At 37.6% G+C, this 15,386-nt stretch overlaps 1 protein-coding gene across 1 annotated transcript in view; it reads left to right on the forward strand.

The window, feature by feature from the left end:
* LOC117325675 (helicase with zinc finger domain 2-like) overlaps nucleotides 1-15,386 on the forward strand; it is a 33,678-nt gene that overhangs the window by 7,984 nt on the left and 10,308 nt on the right. The window contains 8 exon segments of the mRNA XM_033882084.1: nucleotides 5,818-5,912; nucleotides 6,218-6,415; nucleotides 6,581-6,620; nucleotides 7,300-7,418; nucleotides 7,642-7,779; nucleotides 7,920-7,977; nucleotides 11,609-12,435; nucleotides 12,438-15,301. Coding sequence (XP_033737975.1) covers nucleotides 5,818-5,912; nucleotides 6,218-6,415; nucleotides 6,581-6,620; nucleotides 7,300-7,418; nucleotides 7,642-7,779; nucleotides 7,920-7,977; nucleotides 11,609-12,435; nucleotides 12,438-15,301 — 4,339 coding nt within the window.

Below are 15,386 nucleotides of genomic sequence, written 5' to 3' on the forward strand. Positions count from 1 at the left end.
TTGTAGATAGGACTTGTGTAGTAGATAGGACCTGTGAAGTAGATAGGACCTGTGTAGTAGATAGGACTTGTGTTGTAGATAGGACTTGTGTAGTAGATAGGACATGTGGAGTACATAGGACATGTGTAGTAGATAGGACTTGTGTAGTAGATAGGACCTGTGTATTAGATATGACCTGTGTAGTAGATAGGACCTGTGTAGGAGATAGGACCTGTGTAGTAGATAGAACCTGTGACGTAGATAGGACCTGTGTATTAGATAGGACATGTATAGTAGATAGGACCTGTGAAGTAGATAGGACCTGTGTAGTAGATATGACCTGTGTAGTGGATAGGACCTGTGTAGTAGATATGACCTGTGTAGTAGATATGACCTGTGAAGTAAATAGGACATGTGTAGTAGATAGGACTTGTGTAGTAGATAGGATCTGTGTAGTAGATAGTACTAGTGTGGTAGATAGGACTTGTGTAGTAGATAGGACCTGTGTAGTAGATAGGACCTGTGTATTAGATAGGACTTGTGTAGTAGATAGGACTTGTGTATTAGATAGGACCTGTGTATTGTGTAGTAGATAGGACCTGTGTAGTAGATAGGACCTCTGACGTAGATAGGACCTGTGTATTAGATAGGACATGTATAGTAGATAGGACCTGTGAAGTAGATAGGACCTGTGTAGTAGATATGACCTGTGTAGTAGATAGGACCTGTGTAGTAGATATGACCTGTGTAGTAGATAGGACCTGTGTAGTAGATATGACCTGTGTAGTAGATAGGACATGTATAGTAGATAGGATCTGTGAAGTAGATAGGACCTGTGACGTAGATAGGACTTGTGTATTAGATAGGACATGTATAGTAGATAGGACCTGTGAAGTAGATAGGACCTGTGTAGTAGATATGACCTGTGTAGTAGATAGGACCTGTGTAGTAGATAGGACCTGTGTAGTAGATAGGACATGTATAGTAGATAGGATCTGTGAAGTAGATAGGACCTGTGTAGTAGATAGGACTTGTGAAGTAGATAGGACTTGTGAAGTAGATAGGACCTGTATAGTAGATAGGACTTGTGTAGTAGATAGGACCTGTGAAGTAAATAGGACATATGTAGTAGATAGGACCTGTGTAGTAGATAGGACATGTGTAGTAGATAGGACCTGTGTAGTAGATAGGACTTGTGTAGTAGATAGGACCTATGAAGTAGATAGGACCTGTGTAGTAGATAGGACATGTGTAGTAGGTAGGACCTGTGTAGTTGATAGGACCTGTGTAGTAGATATGACCTGTGTAGTAGATATGACCTGTGAAGTAAATAGGACCTGTGTAGTAGATAGGACTTGTGTAGTAGATAGGATCTGTGTAGTAGATAGTACTTGTGTGGTAGATAGGACTTGTGTAGTAGATAGGACCTGTGTAGTAGATAGGACTTGTGTATTAGATAGGACCTGTGTATTAGATATGACCTGTGTAGTAGATAGGACCTGTGTAGTAGATAGGACCTGTGTAGTAGATAGGACCTGTGACGTAGATAGGACCTGTGTATTAGACAGGACATGTATAGTAGATAGGACCTGTGAAGTAGATAGGACCTGTGTAGTAGATATGACCTGTGTAGTAGATAGGACCTGTGTAGTAGATATGACCTGTGTAGTAGATAGGACCTGTGTAGTAGATATGACCTGTGTAGTAGATAGGACATGTATAGTAGATAGGATCTGTGAAGTAGATATGACCTGTGACGTAGATAGGACCTGTGTATTAGATAGGACATGTATAGTAGATAGGACCTGTGAAGTAGATAGGACCTGTGTAGTAGATATGACCTGTGTAGTAGATAGGACCTGTGTAGTAGATATGACCTGTGTAGTAGATAGGACCTGTGTAGTAGATAGGACCTATGTAGTAGATAGGACATGTATAGTAGATAGGATCTGTGAAGTAGATAGGACCTGTGTAGTATATAGGACTTGTGAAGTAGATAGGACTTGTGAAGTAGATAGGACCTGTATAGTAGATAGGACATGTGTAGTAGGTAGGACCTGTGTAGTAGATAGGACATGTGTAGTAGATATGACCTGTGTAGTAGATAGGACTTGTGTAGTAGATAGGACCTATGAAGTAGATAGGACCTGTGTAGTAGATAGGACATGTGTAGTAGGTAGAACCTGTGTAGTTGATAGGACCTGTGTAGTAGATATGACCTGTATAGTAGATGGGACTTGTGTAGTAGATATGACCTGTGAAGTAAATAGGACATGTGTAGTAGATAGGACTTGTGTAGTAGATAGGATCTGTGTAGTAGATAGTACTTGTGTGGTAGATAGGACTTGTGTAGTAGATAGGACCTGTGTAGTAGATAGGACCTGTGTATTAGATAGGACTTGTGTAGTAGATAGGACTTGTGTATTAGATAGGACCTGTGTATTAGATATGACCTGTGTAGTAGATAGGACCTGTGTAGTAGATAGGACCTGTGTAGTAGATAGGACCTGTGACGTAGATAGGACCTGTGTATTAGATAGGACATGTATAGTAGATAGGACCTGTGAAGTAGATAGGACCTGTGTAGTAGATATGACCTGTGTAGTAGATAGGACCTGTGTAGTAGATATGACCTGTGTAGTAGATAGGACCTGTGTAGTAGATATGACCTGTGTAGTAGATAGGACATGTATAGTAGATAGGATCTGTGAAGTAGATAGGACCTGTGACGTAGATAGGACCTGTGTATTAGATAGGACATGTATAGTAGATAGGACCTGTGAAGTAGATAGGACCTGTGTAGTAGATATGACCTGTGTAGTAGATAGGACCTGTGTAGTAGATATGACCTGTGTAGTAGATAGGACCTGTGTAGTAGATAGGACCTATGTAGTAGATAGGACATGTATAGTAGATAGGATCTGTGAAGTAGATAGGACCTGTGTAGTATATAGGACTTGTGAAGTAGATAGGACTTGTGAAGTAGATAGGACCTGTATAGTAGATATGACTTGTGTAGTAGATAGGACCTGTGAAGTAAATAGGACATATGTAGTAGATAGGACCTGTGTAGTAGATAGGACATGTGTAGTAGATAGGACCTGTGTAGTAGATAGGACTTGTGTAGTAGATAGGACCTATGAAGTAGATAGGACCTGTGTAGTAGATAGGACATGTGTAGTAGGTAGGACCTGTGTAGTAGATAGGACCTGTGTAGTAGATATGACCTGTGTAGTAGATAGGACTTGTGTTGTAGATAGGACTTGTGTAGTAGATAGGACCTGTGAAGTAGATAGGACCTGTGTAGTAGATAGGACTTGTGTTGTAGATAGGACTTGTGTAGTAGATAGGACATGTGGAGTACATAGGACATGTGTAGTAGATAGGACATGTGTAGTAGATAGGACTTGTGTAGTAGATAGGACCTATGTAGTAGATAGGACTTGTGTAGTAGATAGGACCTGTATAGTAGATAGGACATGTGGAGTACATAGGACATGTGTAGTAGATAGGACATGTGTAGTAGATAGGACTTGTGTAGTAGATATGACCTGTGTAGTAGATAGGACCTGTGTAGTAGATAGGACCTGTGAAGTAGATAGGACTTTTGTAGTAGATAGGACCTGTGTAGTAGATAGGACCTGTGTAGTAGATAGGACCTGTTAAGTAGATAGGACATGTGAAGTAGATAGGACCTGTGTAGTAGATATGACATGTGTAGTAGATAGGACTTGTGTAGTAGATATGACCTGTGTAGTAGATAGGACCTGTGTAGTAGATAGGACCTGTGTAGTAGGTAGGACCTGTGTAGTATATATGACCTGTGTAGTAGATAGGACCTGTGTAGTATATAGGACTTGTGTAGTAGATAGGACCTGTGTAGTAGATAGGACCTGTGTAGTAGATATGACCTGTGTAGTAGATAGGACCTGTGTAGTAGGTAGGACCTGTGTAGTATATATGACCTGTGTAGTAGATAGGACCTGTGTAGTAGATAGGACCTGTATAGTAGATAGGACCTGTATAGTAGATAGGACATGTGGAGTACATAGGACATGTGTAGTAGATAGGACCTGTGTAGTATATAGGACTTGTGTATTAGATAGGAAATGTGTAGTAGATAAGACTTGTGAAGTAGATAGGACCTGTGTAGTAGATATGACCTGTGTAGTAGATATGACCTGTGAAGTAGATAGGACCTGTGTAGTAGATAGGAAATGTGTAGTAGATAGGACCTGTGTAGTAGATAGGACTTGTGTAGTAGATAAGACTTGTGAAGTAGATAGGACTTGTGCAGTAGATATGACTTGTGTATTAGATAGGACCTGTGTAGTAGATATGACCTGTGTAGTAGATAGGACTTGTGTAGTAGATAGGACTTGTGTAGTAGATAGGACTTGTGCAGTAGATATGACTTGTGTATTAGATAGGACCTGTGTAGTAGATATGACCTGTGTAGTAGATAGGACTTGTGTATTAGATAGGACCTGTGTAGTAGATATGACCTGTGTAGTAGATAGGACTTGTGTAGTAGATAGGACCTGTGTAGTAGATAGGAAATGTGTAGTAGATAGGACCTGTGTAGTAGATAGGACTTGTGTAGTAGATAAGACTTGTGAAGTAGATAGGACTTGTGCAGTAGATATGACTTGTGTATTAGATAGGACCTGTGTAGTAGATATGACCTGTGTAGTAGATAGGACTTGTGTAGTAGATAGGACTTGTGTAGTAGATAGGACTTGTGCAGTAGATATGACTTGTGTATTAGATAGGACCTGTGTAGTAGATATGACCTGTGTAGTAGATAGGACTTGTGTATTAGATAGGACCTGTGTAGTAGATATGACCTGTGTAGTAGATAGGACTTGTGTAGTAGATAGGACTTGTGTAGTAGATAGGACTTGTGTAGTAGATAGGACCTGTATAGTAGATAGGACATGTGGAGTACATAGGACATGTGTAGTAGATAGGACCTGTGTAGTATATAGGACTTGTGTATTAGATAGGATCTGTGAAGTAGATAGGACCTGTGTAGTAGATAAGACTTGTGAAGTAGATATGACCTGTGTATTACATAGGACCTGTGTAGTAGATATGACCTGTGAAGTAGATAGGACCTGTGTAGTAGATAGGACCTGTGTAGTAGATAGGACTTGTGTAGTAGATAGGAAATGTGTAGTAGATAAGACTTGTGAAGTAGATAGGACTTGTGCAGTAGATATGACTTGTGTATTAGATAGGACCTGTGTAGTAGATATGACCTGTGTAGTAGATAGGACCTGTGTAGTAGATAGGACTTGTGTAGTAGATAGGACTTGTGTAGTAGATAGGACTTGTGTAGTATATAGGACTTGTGTAGTAGATAGGACTTGTGTAGTAGATAGGACTTGTGTAGTAGATAGGACTTGTGTAGTAGATAGGACATGTGTAGTAGATAGGACTTGTGCAGTAGATAGGACTTGTGTAGTAGATATGACTTGTGTAGTAGATATGACATGTGTAGTAGATATGACTTGTGTAGTAGATAGGACTTGTGTAGTAGATATGACCTGTGTAGTAGATAGGACTTGTGTAGTAGATAGGACAAGTGTAGTAGATAGGACCTGTGTAGTAGATAGGACCTGTGTAGTAGATAGGACCTGTGTAGTAGATAGGACATGTGTAGTAGATAGGACTTGTGTAGTAGATAGGACTTGTGTAGTAAATAGGACTTGTGTAGTAGATAGCTAATGATAAACTTTGAAGGATAGTGGCACTTGTGTACATTGTGGTAAATTACTGATGATACCGTTTTTAAACTTACTTATTGTATCACAATGATAACAATTAACATTGCAGGTGTTATCCACAAAGAAAATGTTGGGATGCTTGAACATCTTGCGGTGTCTGAAATGATTTGGAATGAATTTCTTAATTCTAATGTATCATTACAGGTATGTTTGATTTATTCTTTTTACTATCCTGTTATCAAATAATGTTTATCGTTTTATTTATTCTTTTGTTTTTGTTCTTGTTCTTCTTGTTCTTCTTGTTCTTGTTCTTGTTCTTCTTGTTCTTCTTGTTCTTCTTGTTCTTGTTCTTCTTGTTCTTGTTCTTGTTCTTCTTGTTCTTGTTCTTCTTGTTCTTGTTCTTCTTCTATGACTTTTATTTATTTAACTATTTAGTTTTGCAAATAGATATATGCTTATATATCATATGAATCTGTAATTGAGATTTTGGTGATTCTTTATCTGAACAGGAGATTTTAAAAACTGCTTCTGAGATACAGATTCTCGCTGACATCAAGCTAGAGCAATGTGACAGAAGAACAGTTGGTATTCCTTGGTGTATATACAACGATCTTTTGATGGTATACAACAGGATGATAAGGTGTCCTAGTGTTAAGGAAGGAAAACTAAAGGCCCTGTTACAGTGGCTGAAGTGCGGCCTTATTGAGGTAAGGGCTGTCATTTGGAGATTAAACACTTGAAGAACTAAATATAAAATGTTCCGGATTCATTCTACCATCACTACTAACATGGAAATGATATTATATGAAATAGCCGATCTCAATACACAAACGTTATGTAAATTATTATGTCTATCTTCTTTTTTTTCATAGGGGAGAGTACCTCAGGTTATAGCAGAAACCTGTAAAAAAGGTAAGTTCATGTAAATGCCGTAAATAAAAATGCAATGTAAGGACAGACATGAAAAACATTTAACATTTATCATCAAGCTAGCCATGGCAGTAAACAGCAGAGCAGAACTATAAAAACAAATATTTCATGTGTTCGCGGTATTTTACAATGCCCAAAACGCATCCGAAGTGGTGAGCATACCTGTAATTGGATATTGTTTGACTCTTTTTTGTTAATACTTAAATGAACATTTTGACAATAATTTGTATTCCCTTAACCTTTAAAACAATAATTGTCTGGATATAAGAAATTACACATACCATATACCACAGTTTACTATAGTGTATATTGTAAATGGTTACACATGTTCTCCATGTGTTTCACGTCGTCATTGATATCCCTTGCTATCTAATTTAATGATTAGTATATGCATGTGTTAATATAATGACCAAGAAGTTTTTGCATTGATTTTGAGGATATTATGCGACTACAATTTCAAAATGACATGCTTATACATACATGAAAAATGAATGCATAGTGTGATTAATGCCGCCGGTGAGCCTTTGCAATCATTGTTTGCACTTGTTATTGGCATCGAATCAATTAAAATTGTTAAACCTCACGTATTTTGTATGTCTAAGGTTATTAAACGATAACACCAGAACATAATATCTTAAAATGAGAGACTTTCTGTCATCAGTTATAAAGGATTATCCAGACAACGCTTCAATCCTTGAAATATGGGCCCACGCTCTACACGACATGGGGAGATTAGATCTGGCCCTGAAGAAGACAGAATCCGCACTTCTTCATGTGAAGGTAAGAGGACCATAGAACCCTTCCCTAACTCGTACGCGACATTTCTTCATTGACTTGTCTTCAAGTATAAAACTTGTCTACTTCTAACAACATCGGTCATTATATCAACTTTATGATACCTAATGTTACGTGTTAGTTGGCATTTGAACGATTAGTTTGAACTAGAATATTAATCAATGCTATTATATCTCGACCTTATCGAAAGATAATTTTGTTCTTGAAGAATCCAAAGCAGAAATCGACACTGGAAGCATTAATGAAAGATCTGACTACAGAAGAGAGCCAGCAGATCAGTAAAACGGATCAACATACACCTATCATAGCGTGGCTTGAGGGTAGCAATTTCATGCAAACTCGTATTGTAAGTTATCACATTATTGGTTTTACAATTATACTGAATACAAGATCTATTAACATACGACCCGGATAAGAACAGCAATGCATGTCTGGCTTTCATACTTGGTGAGTGATTTGATTAAGTGTACTTTATCTGTCTTACAGAACAGCCACAGAGTTGAGAAATTAAGAGAAAACCACGTAAAGAAACCCCATCGTAGGCGTGAGTATGGTTTGATTATTTTTACATAGCGGAAACGGAAATACATATTTTTCTAATTTCTGACTTAAATCATATGTTCTTAACCAGAAATTGAGCATCAGCAATCGTAATTGTTTTTAAGTTGAGAAACTCGTGTAATAATTGGTAACCGTTTTATGTTTTTGGATACTGCGGAAAGTTCAAAGAATACATACCTGTATACATCTTAGAAATCTGCCTATTTCATGTAAAAGACTAACGTTATCGTTTACAACAGTACCGTTACATTATGTTCACGGTCTTATTCTCTTTGTACCGTGTCAAGGTTTCCCTTACAAGTCCATAGTCTTTGTGAATATATCACCTTCTTTTGATCGATTTTAAGTTGGAATTATTGTTTTGTTATTACACTGAATGTCAATATTCTTGGTTGTTGCATATGGTCTCGTTGTCTGGAGCGATGAATCTAGAATTCCAATAAGTAAACAAGGGTTAAAAACGGGCTAACGTTTTTGATGCAGTTTCTATGGTAAACGAGCTATTTTAACTGATTTGTTCAATATGACAAATCCAGATATCCTAGAAGTATATATAACCGATCTAAAGATTGTTGATAAAGGTGTAATAAAATGGAAAATAGATATTTAAAACTACTAATGTTAATCTGAACATTATATAATATAGTTATAGGAAAGACTATTAATCAAACAAGGCGTAATTTCTGGTAATATATGCTCATGCTTATTTTTGAGCTAGGCATATTTGTAAGGTCAGCCTCTTTTTGAGTTTTTATGGTATGCTTTATCTCTTGAAAAAAAATATTTAAGAATAGAGAAAACCGTTGTAATGGTATGTTTCCAAATCAACACAGAATACTAAAGTAAAATTAACTTAAAATCGTTCCAACAATGGCAGAACAGGAGCAACAAAAGATATTTGCCTGGAGATCCTTTAAGACACACAAAGATAATAAAACCGAGTGTTCCTGAAGAAAACCATCTTCTCCATCATTGACGATACCCGCATCTCAAATCTAGGTCAAGACAACACCGTACCTCAAATCTAGATACACAGATTTATGAACAAGCATTGAACACGTCTGACTTCAAATTGCTCAAGGAATTATAATTTTTATCTTAAATAATGATGTAAAAACCATAACACACTCTCGACGCCTTCATCAACCTTATTTTTTAGTTTTCCCGTCAGATGACGACATCATTCACTGAAATCGTTATAATGGCTACAAGACCCTAAATATCGAATCCATTAAACGCCGTAGGTAAAGGAAATTAACGATCGGGGAATTGATATAATCTTTTTAATCATGCAATTTAGTTGTAAGCTAATCTCATTTGATCACGTTGCAAAGAAACAGATTTGACTTATTGGCCAATGATAATGATAATGTTTTGAAATCCGCTGTCTCATATTAACACTTTCCAACCAACTGTGTCTTTTTAACTTTTAATGTTTAACTCTTTGATAGCACATGCAACACGCAAGTATTGATGAGTCAAGCTATGGGATTAATGTATTGCCTTACCATTATTAAAATACCATTCACAGCATTGGTTGCACTTTTCAAGCATTAAATTGAACAGTTTTTATACTTATATGTATTACTTCAAGGCTAAGATATATACTGTTCATTGCTTTAATATTATTACCCTTGGTATATTTCAGAACTTTTCCTTTTTGAAGGTTTTTTAAGGGTTTAAAGGGTTTTCGACACATAGGGTATTTTTCCATTTTCTGTTAGCCCGACCCCATAAATGTTGGCTGACGCAGGTTTCAACCTCGCCTTACAAAGCTGTTGATCTATTTTAGGCCAGTAGGGGGATATTGCTGCTGACTGAAAAAAATTAATGAGCTAGATGGTCACGTGGTCCGATGCGTCATCTGGTTCACCTCACCAATATCGCTAGGCTAAAATCTGCCTCGTTATATGCATTTATAGACGGAAACTTCAAAGAGCCCCATATTATTTTGTAAACATTGAAAGCAATGACAGTGAATGTCCTGATTTTATCATCTTACATGTTTAGATTTTCTTTCCACACCTCATGTCTGTAATTGTATAATCGAAATAGTAGACCAGCGGACAATATCATAAATTGGTAATTTACTATTATCACATGTTATTTTTTTTAATTTTAAAAACTCAAGCAATGGCATATACCCTATAGGTCTACTCAGAGATGCAAATATCACATATGTGATATATATACATCTCTGGTCTACTATACACTGAGGTGACAAAATGATCTAACTTGTGCAGTCTTTTTACGGTGATTAATTTTCCTAGCCTTGTTAACCATTTTATTTTTTATATTTGATAAGATTTCATACACTTTTAAGAACATGTTTTACCCTTTCCTGACGTAATATTAACATAAAAATATCCATAAAAATATCCATATCTTAATTTTGCAAGATAAAGATTTGATAAAAATGCAGTAGTTTGTAATACTGTTGTCTCATCCTGATGTAATTTAATTAGATAGTACGTAATCACAGAGCTGATTTTTTTTTTTATCTAAGACAATACATATTTTTTTGTACATCGAACTTTGAGGATTTCCTTCGAACATATTAAATCAAGAATTTTTAAATATTGGTTGAAATCAAAGCATCCAGATTTTTTTTAATCAAAGCATGCTATGATGACATGTTACAAACTAAAGATTCTTGGATTCTTTATTTAAATCAGGAACTTTGAACTGTCAGTCTTGGGTATATGTTTGGAGAAATCAGTTACTGTTCTGATCAATTTTACAGTAATGTATTCAAACAACGTCCTTTTCTTGATAATTTCCTTAAAGAATGTTTTATGAAAGTTATGAAGGAAATGTATTTGATGTGGTGAAAACGTTACGCAGATATTCGTATTGATTTGATTAAAACATATCATTTTAAATACCCTAGTATGTTTAAACGTATTCAGTTACTCAAAGTAGAAAATATAAAAGAACAAATAGGAAAATATTAATCACTAGCAAATAAACGAAAGAAAAGATTTTTTATAAGATTTTTTATTAGAATATATTCATTTTTAATGATTATTTCTCCGTTTCCCTGTAACAAATCTGATAAATTAGCTTATTGAATTATAAATCATGTAAGAGTGGATGCCTTTGTCCATTAATGTTGTATACTATTTTATCGAATAATTGTTAAACTTATGAAATAAAGTTGAACTGAATACAGTTGTTTAATGAATAACGGGTCATCACTGGAGTACATGTAACCAATTCACTGTTGTAACCCAACATATTAATGTAAAGTATTCCCACATTAAAAAACCGTTGCAATGGTACATAGTGTGTTAATAGTTTTTTAATGTGTTACATTTGGGTATTTTTAACGTTAGTTATACTATCAGTTAACTGTGGTCTCGGCAGCAGTGAACCTGTAGGAGGCTGACCGACCTCGTTATCAGAATGAAATTTTGCATATAGGTCAGTTGTTCAGATGGACCCATGCTGTGCCCTATATCTCAGCATGTATATACACAACCCTAGGTGTGTGGGGGTAATTTGACTGGCTTTTCGGAAAACTAACCTATATAGACAACTGAGACCTATTGTTTCTAAAATCCTTTAACTATAAATTACGTAGATAATAAATGGAGGCAATATTATTATTTCAGCAAAAGCTAGGAAACCAGCCGTGACTTCTTTTGGTGATTTTGTAAGTTCGAGCGATGGAGAAAGGAAGAACACAACACGTTCACATTCAGCATCGCCATTCGGTGATGGGCATGTGAAGAAGAAACGTCGACGACGTAATACAGCTGGATCCGATATCTCATCCACTGGCAATGGCAAATGTGTATCACATGACCTTGTAGATGAGGCAGAATACATTGCAAGTTTAGGAGATGGCGACAACCATTCTTTAGAAAGTGATGAAGAATTTGACGTGTCCGAAATATTCAGGTCATGTATATTTGATCTTGATTTGGGCGAGCCAAATGAAAGTGACTACTCTGATGGGGAATCCATCAGAAATGCTGGTGTCGAAACAATGTTTGAACAAAGTATTGATGTCGACACAGAAAATCCAGAAGATGGCATCAGAGAGCAGGAACAGCACCTAATTATGTATGGAGCGGATCTTTCTCCTAGATTCATTGACGAATGTGTATTCCGTGATAAAATGAACTTCTACACCGATAGCCTGTCGATGGACGAGCTCAATTCTTTAATGAGAAGTGACCCAGGTCGTTATAAGAAATGCACTCTCAAGATAGAATCAGCTCACAAGGCGATCTGTGAGTTATTACAACCGGAAGGCGATCTGAAGGAAATAGAAATCAGTGGCAGGTCTAAATGCGGAAAAAACTTTATGGAAGATGAAGTTGTCGTTGAAATTCTCAGCAATGAAAGCAAAGAGTCCAATTTCATTCCACGCTTAAACAAAACACTGAAGCCAACTGGAGCTCAAAAGGCGTTTGGACAAGTTGTTGGTAGGCTAAACGAAGCCGATTTCGAGACATTGAACACCCAGTGTTCGTATGTGGACTGGATGAACTTGAATACCATTTGATGCGACCACTCGACAAAACAGTCCCCAAGCTACATATATTTAACAAGCATGTTGAAAATGCTTTTCAGGTGGAAGTTTACGACTATGATTCAAGTTCCCGTGAATTGATATACAGTGATATTGTCAACATAAATCCTGCTCAAAAACACAGTTATGTTTTTCTGGTAGTATTCATACGCTGGAATGCGGTTTATCCTCTAGGAGCAGTGATCAAAGTCATGCGATCTGATGGCGGAATCAACAGTGGCCTGAAAATACTCGAGCTTCAACATCAGGTGCCAACAACCTACAACTACAATACAGTTCAAAGCGTTCAGAGCATCATGTGCGAAATGCCAGAAGAACCTACTCCTATTCTAATGGAAAATCGAGTTGATCTTTCAGAATCACTGTCTGTTTTTACAATCGATCCCAAGAATTCGAAAGATCTTGACGATGCACTGAGCATCAAGAGGCTTCCAAACAATGTAAAAGAAGTCGGAGTTCACATAGCAGACGTTACCAGCTATATAGATAAAGGGGACGACATTGACCAAGAAGCTAAGGTAAGGGCAACGACATTCTATCCTGGACAAAATAAACCGCCCTACCACATGTTGCCTGAACCACTCAGTCAAAACCTTTGTAGCTTACTTCCCAACAAAAAGAGGCTCGCTCTCTCCGTTTTTTTGTACTTCAAAGACGATGGGGAGTTACTCCGCGAACGTACAAGCATAAGAAAGACCATCGTCAAATCAACGAGACAGTTTTCCTACGAGGACGTACAGGATATAATCCTTGAGCAAACTGTTGACGATGAAGCGATTTCCTGTGACATAATTGCTTTATTTAAAATAGCAAAATCATGTCGCTGGAGAAGACTAGGTGACTCGATGCATTCATTTCCAACAGAGGTAGATTTGCTTAACGAGAGGGAAGGTGAATCCATGTTTGATACACTTGAAGCTCATTTCCTAGTTGAAGAATTTATGATATTAGCAAACACGGCTGCAGCGACTTGTGTTTGTTCAAGCTTTAGAGACTCTGCACTCTTAAGATGTCAGGATGCTCCACCAACTGAGAAAGTGAATAAGTGGTTGACAGATTATCCCCGGATTGCCGATATTATTCTGAAACTACAGAACATCAGGCCAAACCCACAAAGACAGCTGAAGATTGCTAACGCACCGAAAGCGAGATATAGAGTAGTGATTGAAATGCAAAAATGGATTTGGTCGTGTTTAGAGCAACATGTCAAAGAAGGTAACTATAGGGGGGCATGGAAACTGATAGGAAGTGACGAATTCCATCCTGAGCAGGCAATTGCTTGGAACGAATGGATAAGTTTCCAAGAACATGCAGAATACAGGTGTCTCGGGTCAGTAACCAACCGAAGGGAAAGGTGTCATTTCACACTCAATATCTCTCCGTACACACATTTTACATCACCGATTCGGCGATATGCAGATGTTGTTGTCCACCGTCTCGTCCATGCTGCCCTCAACAAAGAAAAAGTACCTTACACAAAAGACGAAATAGACGATATCTGCTACCAAATCAATGAGGTTTCAAGAAGAGCGAAACAATTCCAGAAGCAATGCAAAGCTTTGCATTACGGTCACGTTCTGCGACATAGCCCTGCTATGTTCAATGGCTTCATAGAAACGGTTTCTGATAAAAGCATCCAGCTTCTTATTCCAGGGATGCATGGTCTACCAAAAGCGTGTCGAGAAGTGCCACTTAACCTCCTCGGTGTATCGAGTAAACCCAAGGTCCAGAAAGACCGGGATGATGATAGACCCTTTGACATCCTGTCCTTACGCTGGCAAAAACGACTTTACTCCCATCGAGGCTATGCTCCCTCAACTAGAGGCAACGAGGAGATTCGAGTTGACCCACACCAGAAAGCTATATTTCAGCAATATACACGCTGGACGGATATTTTGAAAGCTTTGTTTAGTCGAAACAAAAAGTCACTAAAGAAAGTCTTCGCTCCTTCTGCAGACTATCAGGAAGGAGATCAGCTGAGATCATATGTTCCGGCTTGTACATCAACGGTCGTAGACGTTAGCTCGGAAGTCAGGCAAGGGGCAATTACAAAGCATTTTTGTGACTTCACCATGTCTTTCAACCACGCACAAATTCTATCAATCCAGATAGGCGCAGAACCACAGAAGGGAGTACTCGTACCAACCCCACAGATTCTAGATCTTACAGACAATGTCAAGTTATGTTTACAGCATCCGAGTGATCCTGTAAAATACCTGGCAAAGTACGCGACAAGAAAAGCTCATCCTGAGAACTACAAGTCAATAGACGAATATCTCCAAGTATGGCTGTCACTCATACGTATGGAAGCTGCAACAATGGCTGGTCATGATAACTCAATCAACGTCAATGATCTACCCGTTAAATTGAATGAAAAAGACGGGACGTTTTCCTTGACATTGGATTTCTGTGAAGACCGAAACATTGAATTCAGCAGTATGTCCATGGACTTCATTTTACATGGAAACGAAGATGACGAAAACAATGATGAAACCAAGTACGTTCCTAGTTCAGACTATCTCTGTCTGAAGTGCCGTTACGATGTAGACGACATCACTTACAGGAATATGAATGGATCCCCAGGAGGAAAGAGGATTTGGCTAGCACATGGACAGGTTGATAGAATAAAGAAAATGAAGAAGAAAGGAAGAGTTGAAGTACACTTTTTGCTTCACCCTTCTAGCGCAAAGTTACCACCACAGATTCTTAACAGTGAGAAGAAGCCGAAATGCAGTGTTGAGATAATGGCTAAACCAGAATCCAACAGGTATGTTTTAAGCAATCAGTTATAACGTTACATTATTTCCAAGTTAAAATGTCATACCCTACAGAATGAAAAACAAATGATAGAC

The sequence above is a fragment of the Pecten maximus genome, chromosome 4, assembly GCF_902652985.1.
Source record: "Pecten maximus chromosome 4, xPecMax1.1, whole genome shotgun sequence".
NCBI classification, from domain to species: Eukaryota; Metazoa; Mollusca; class Bivalvia; order Pectinida; family Pectinidae; genus Pecten; species Pecten maximus.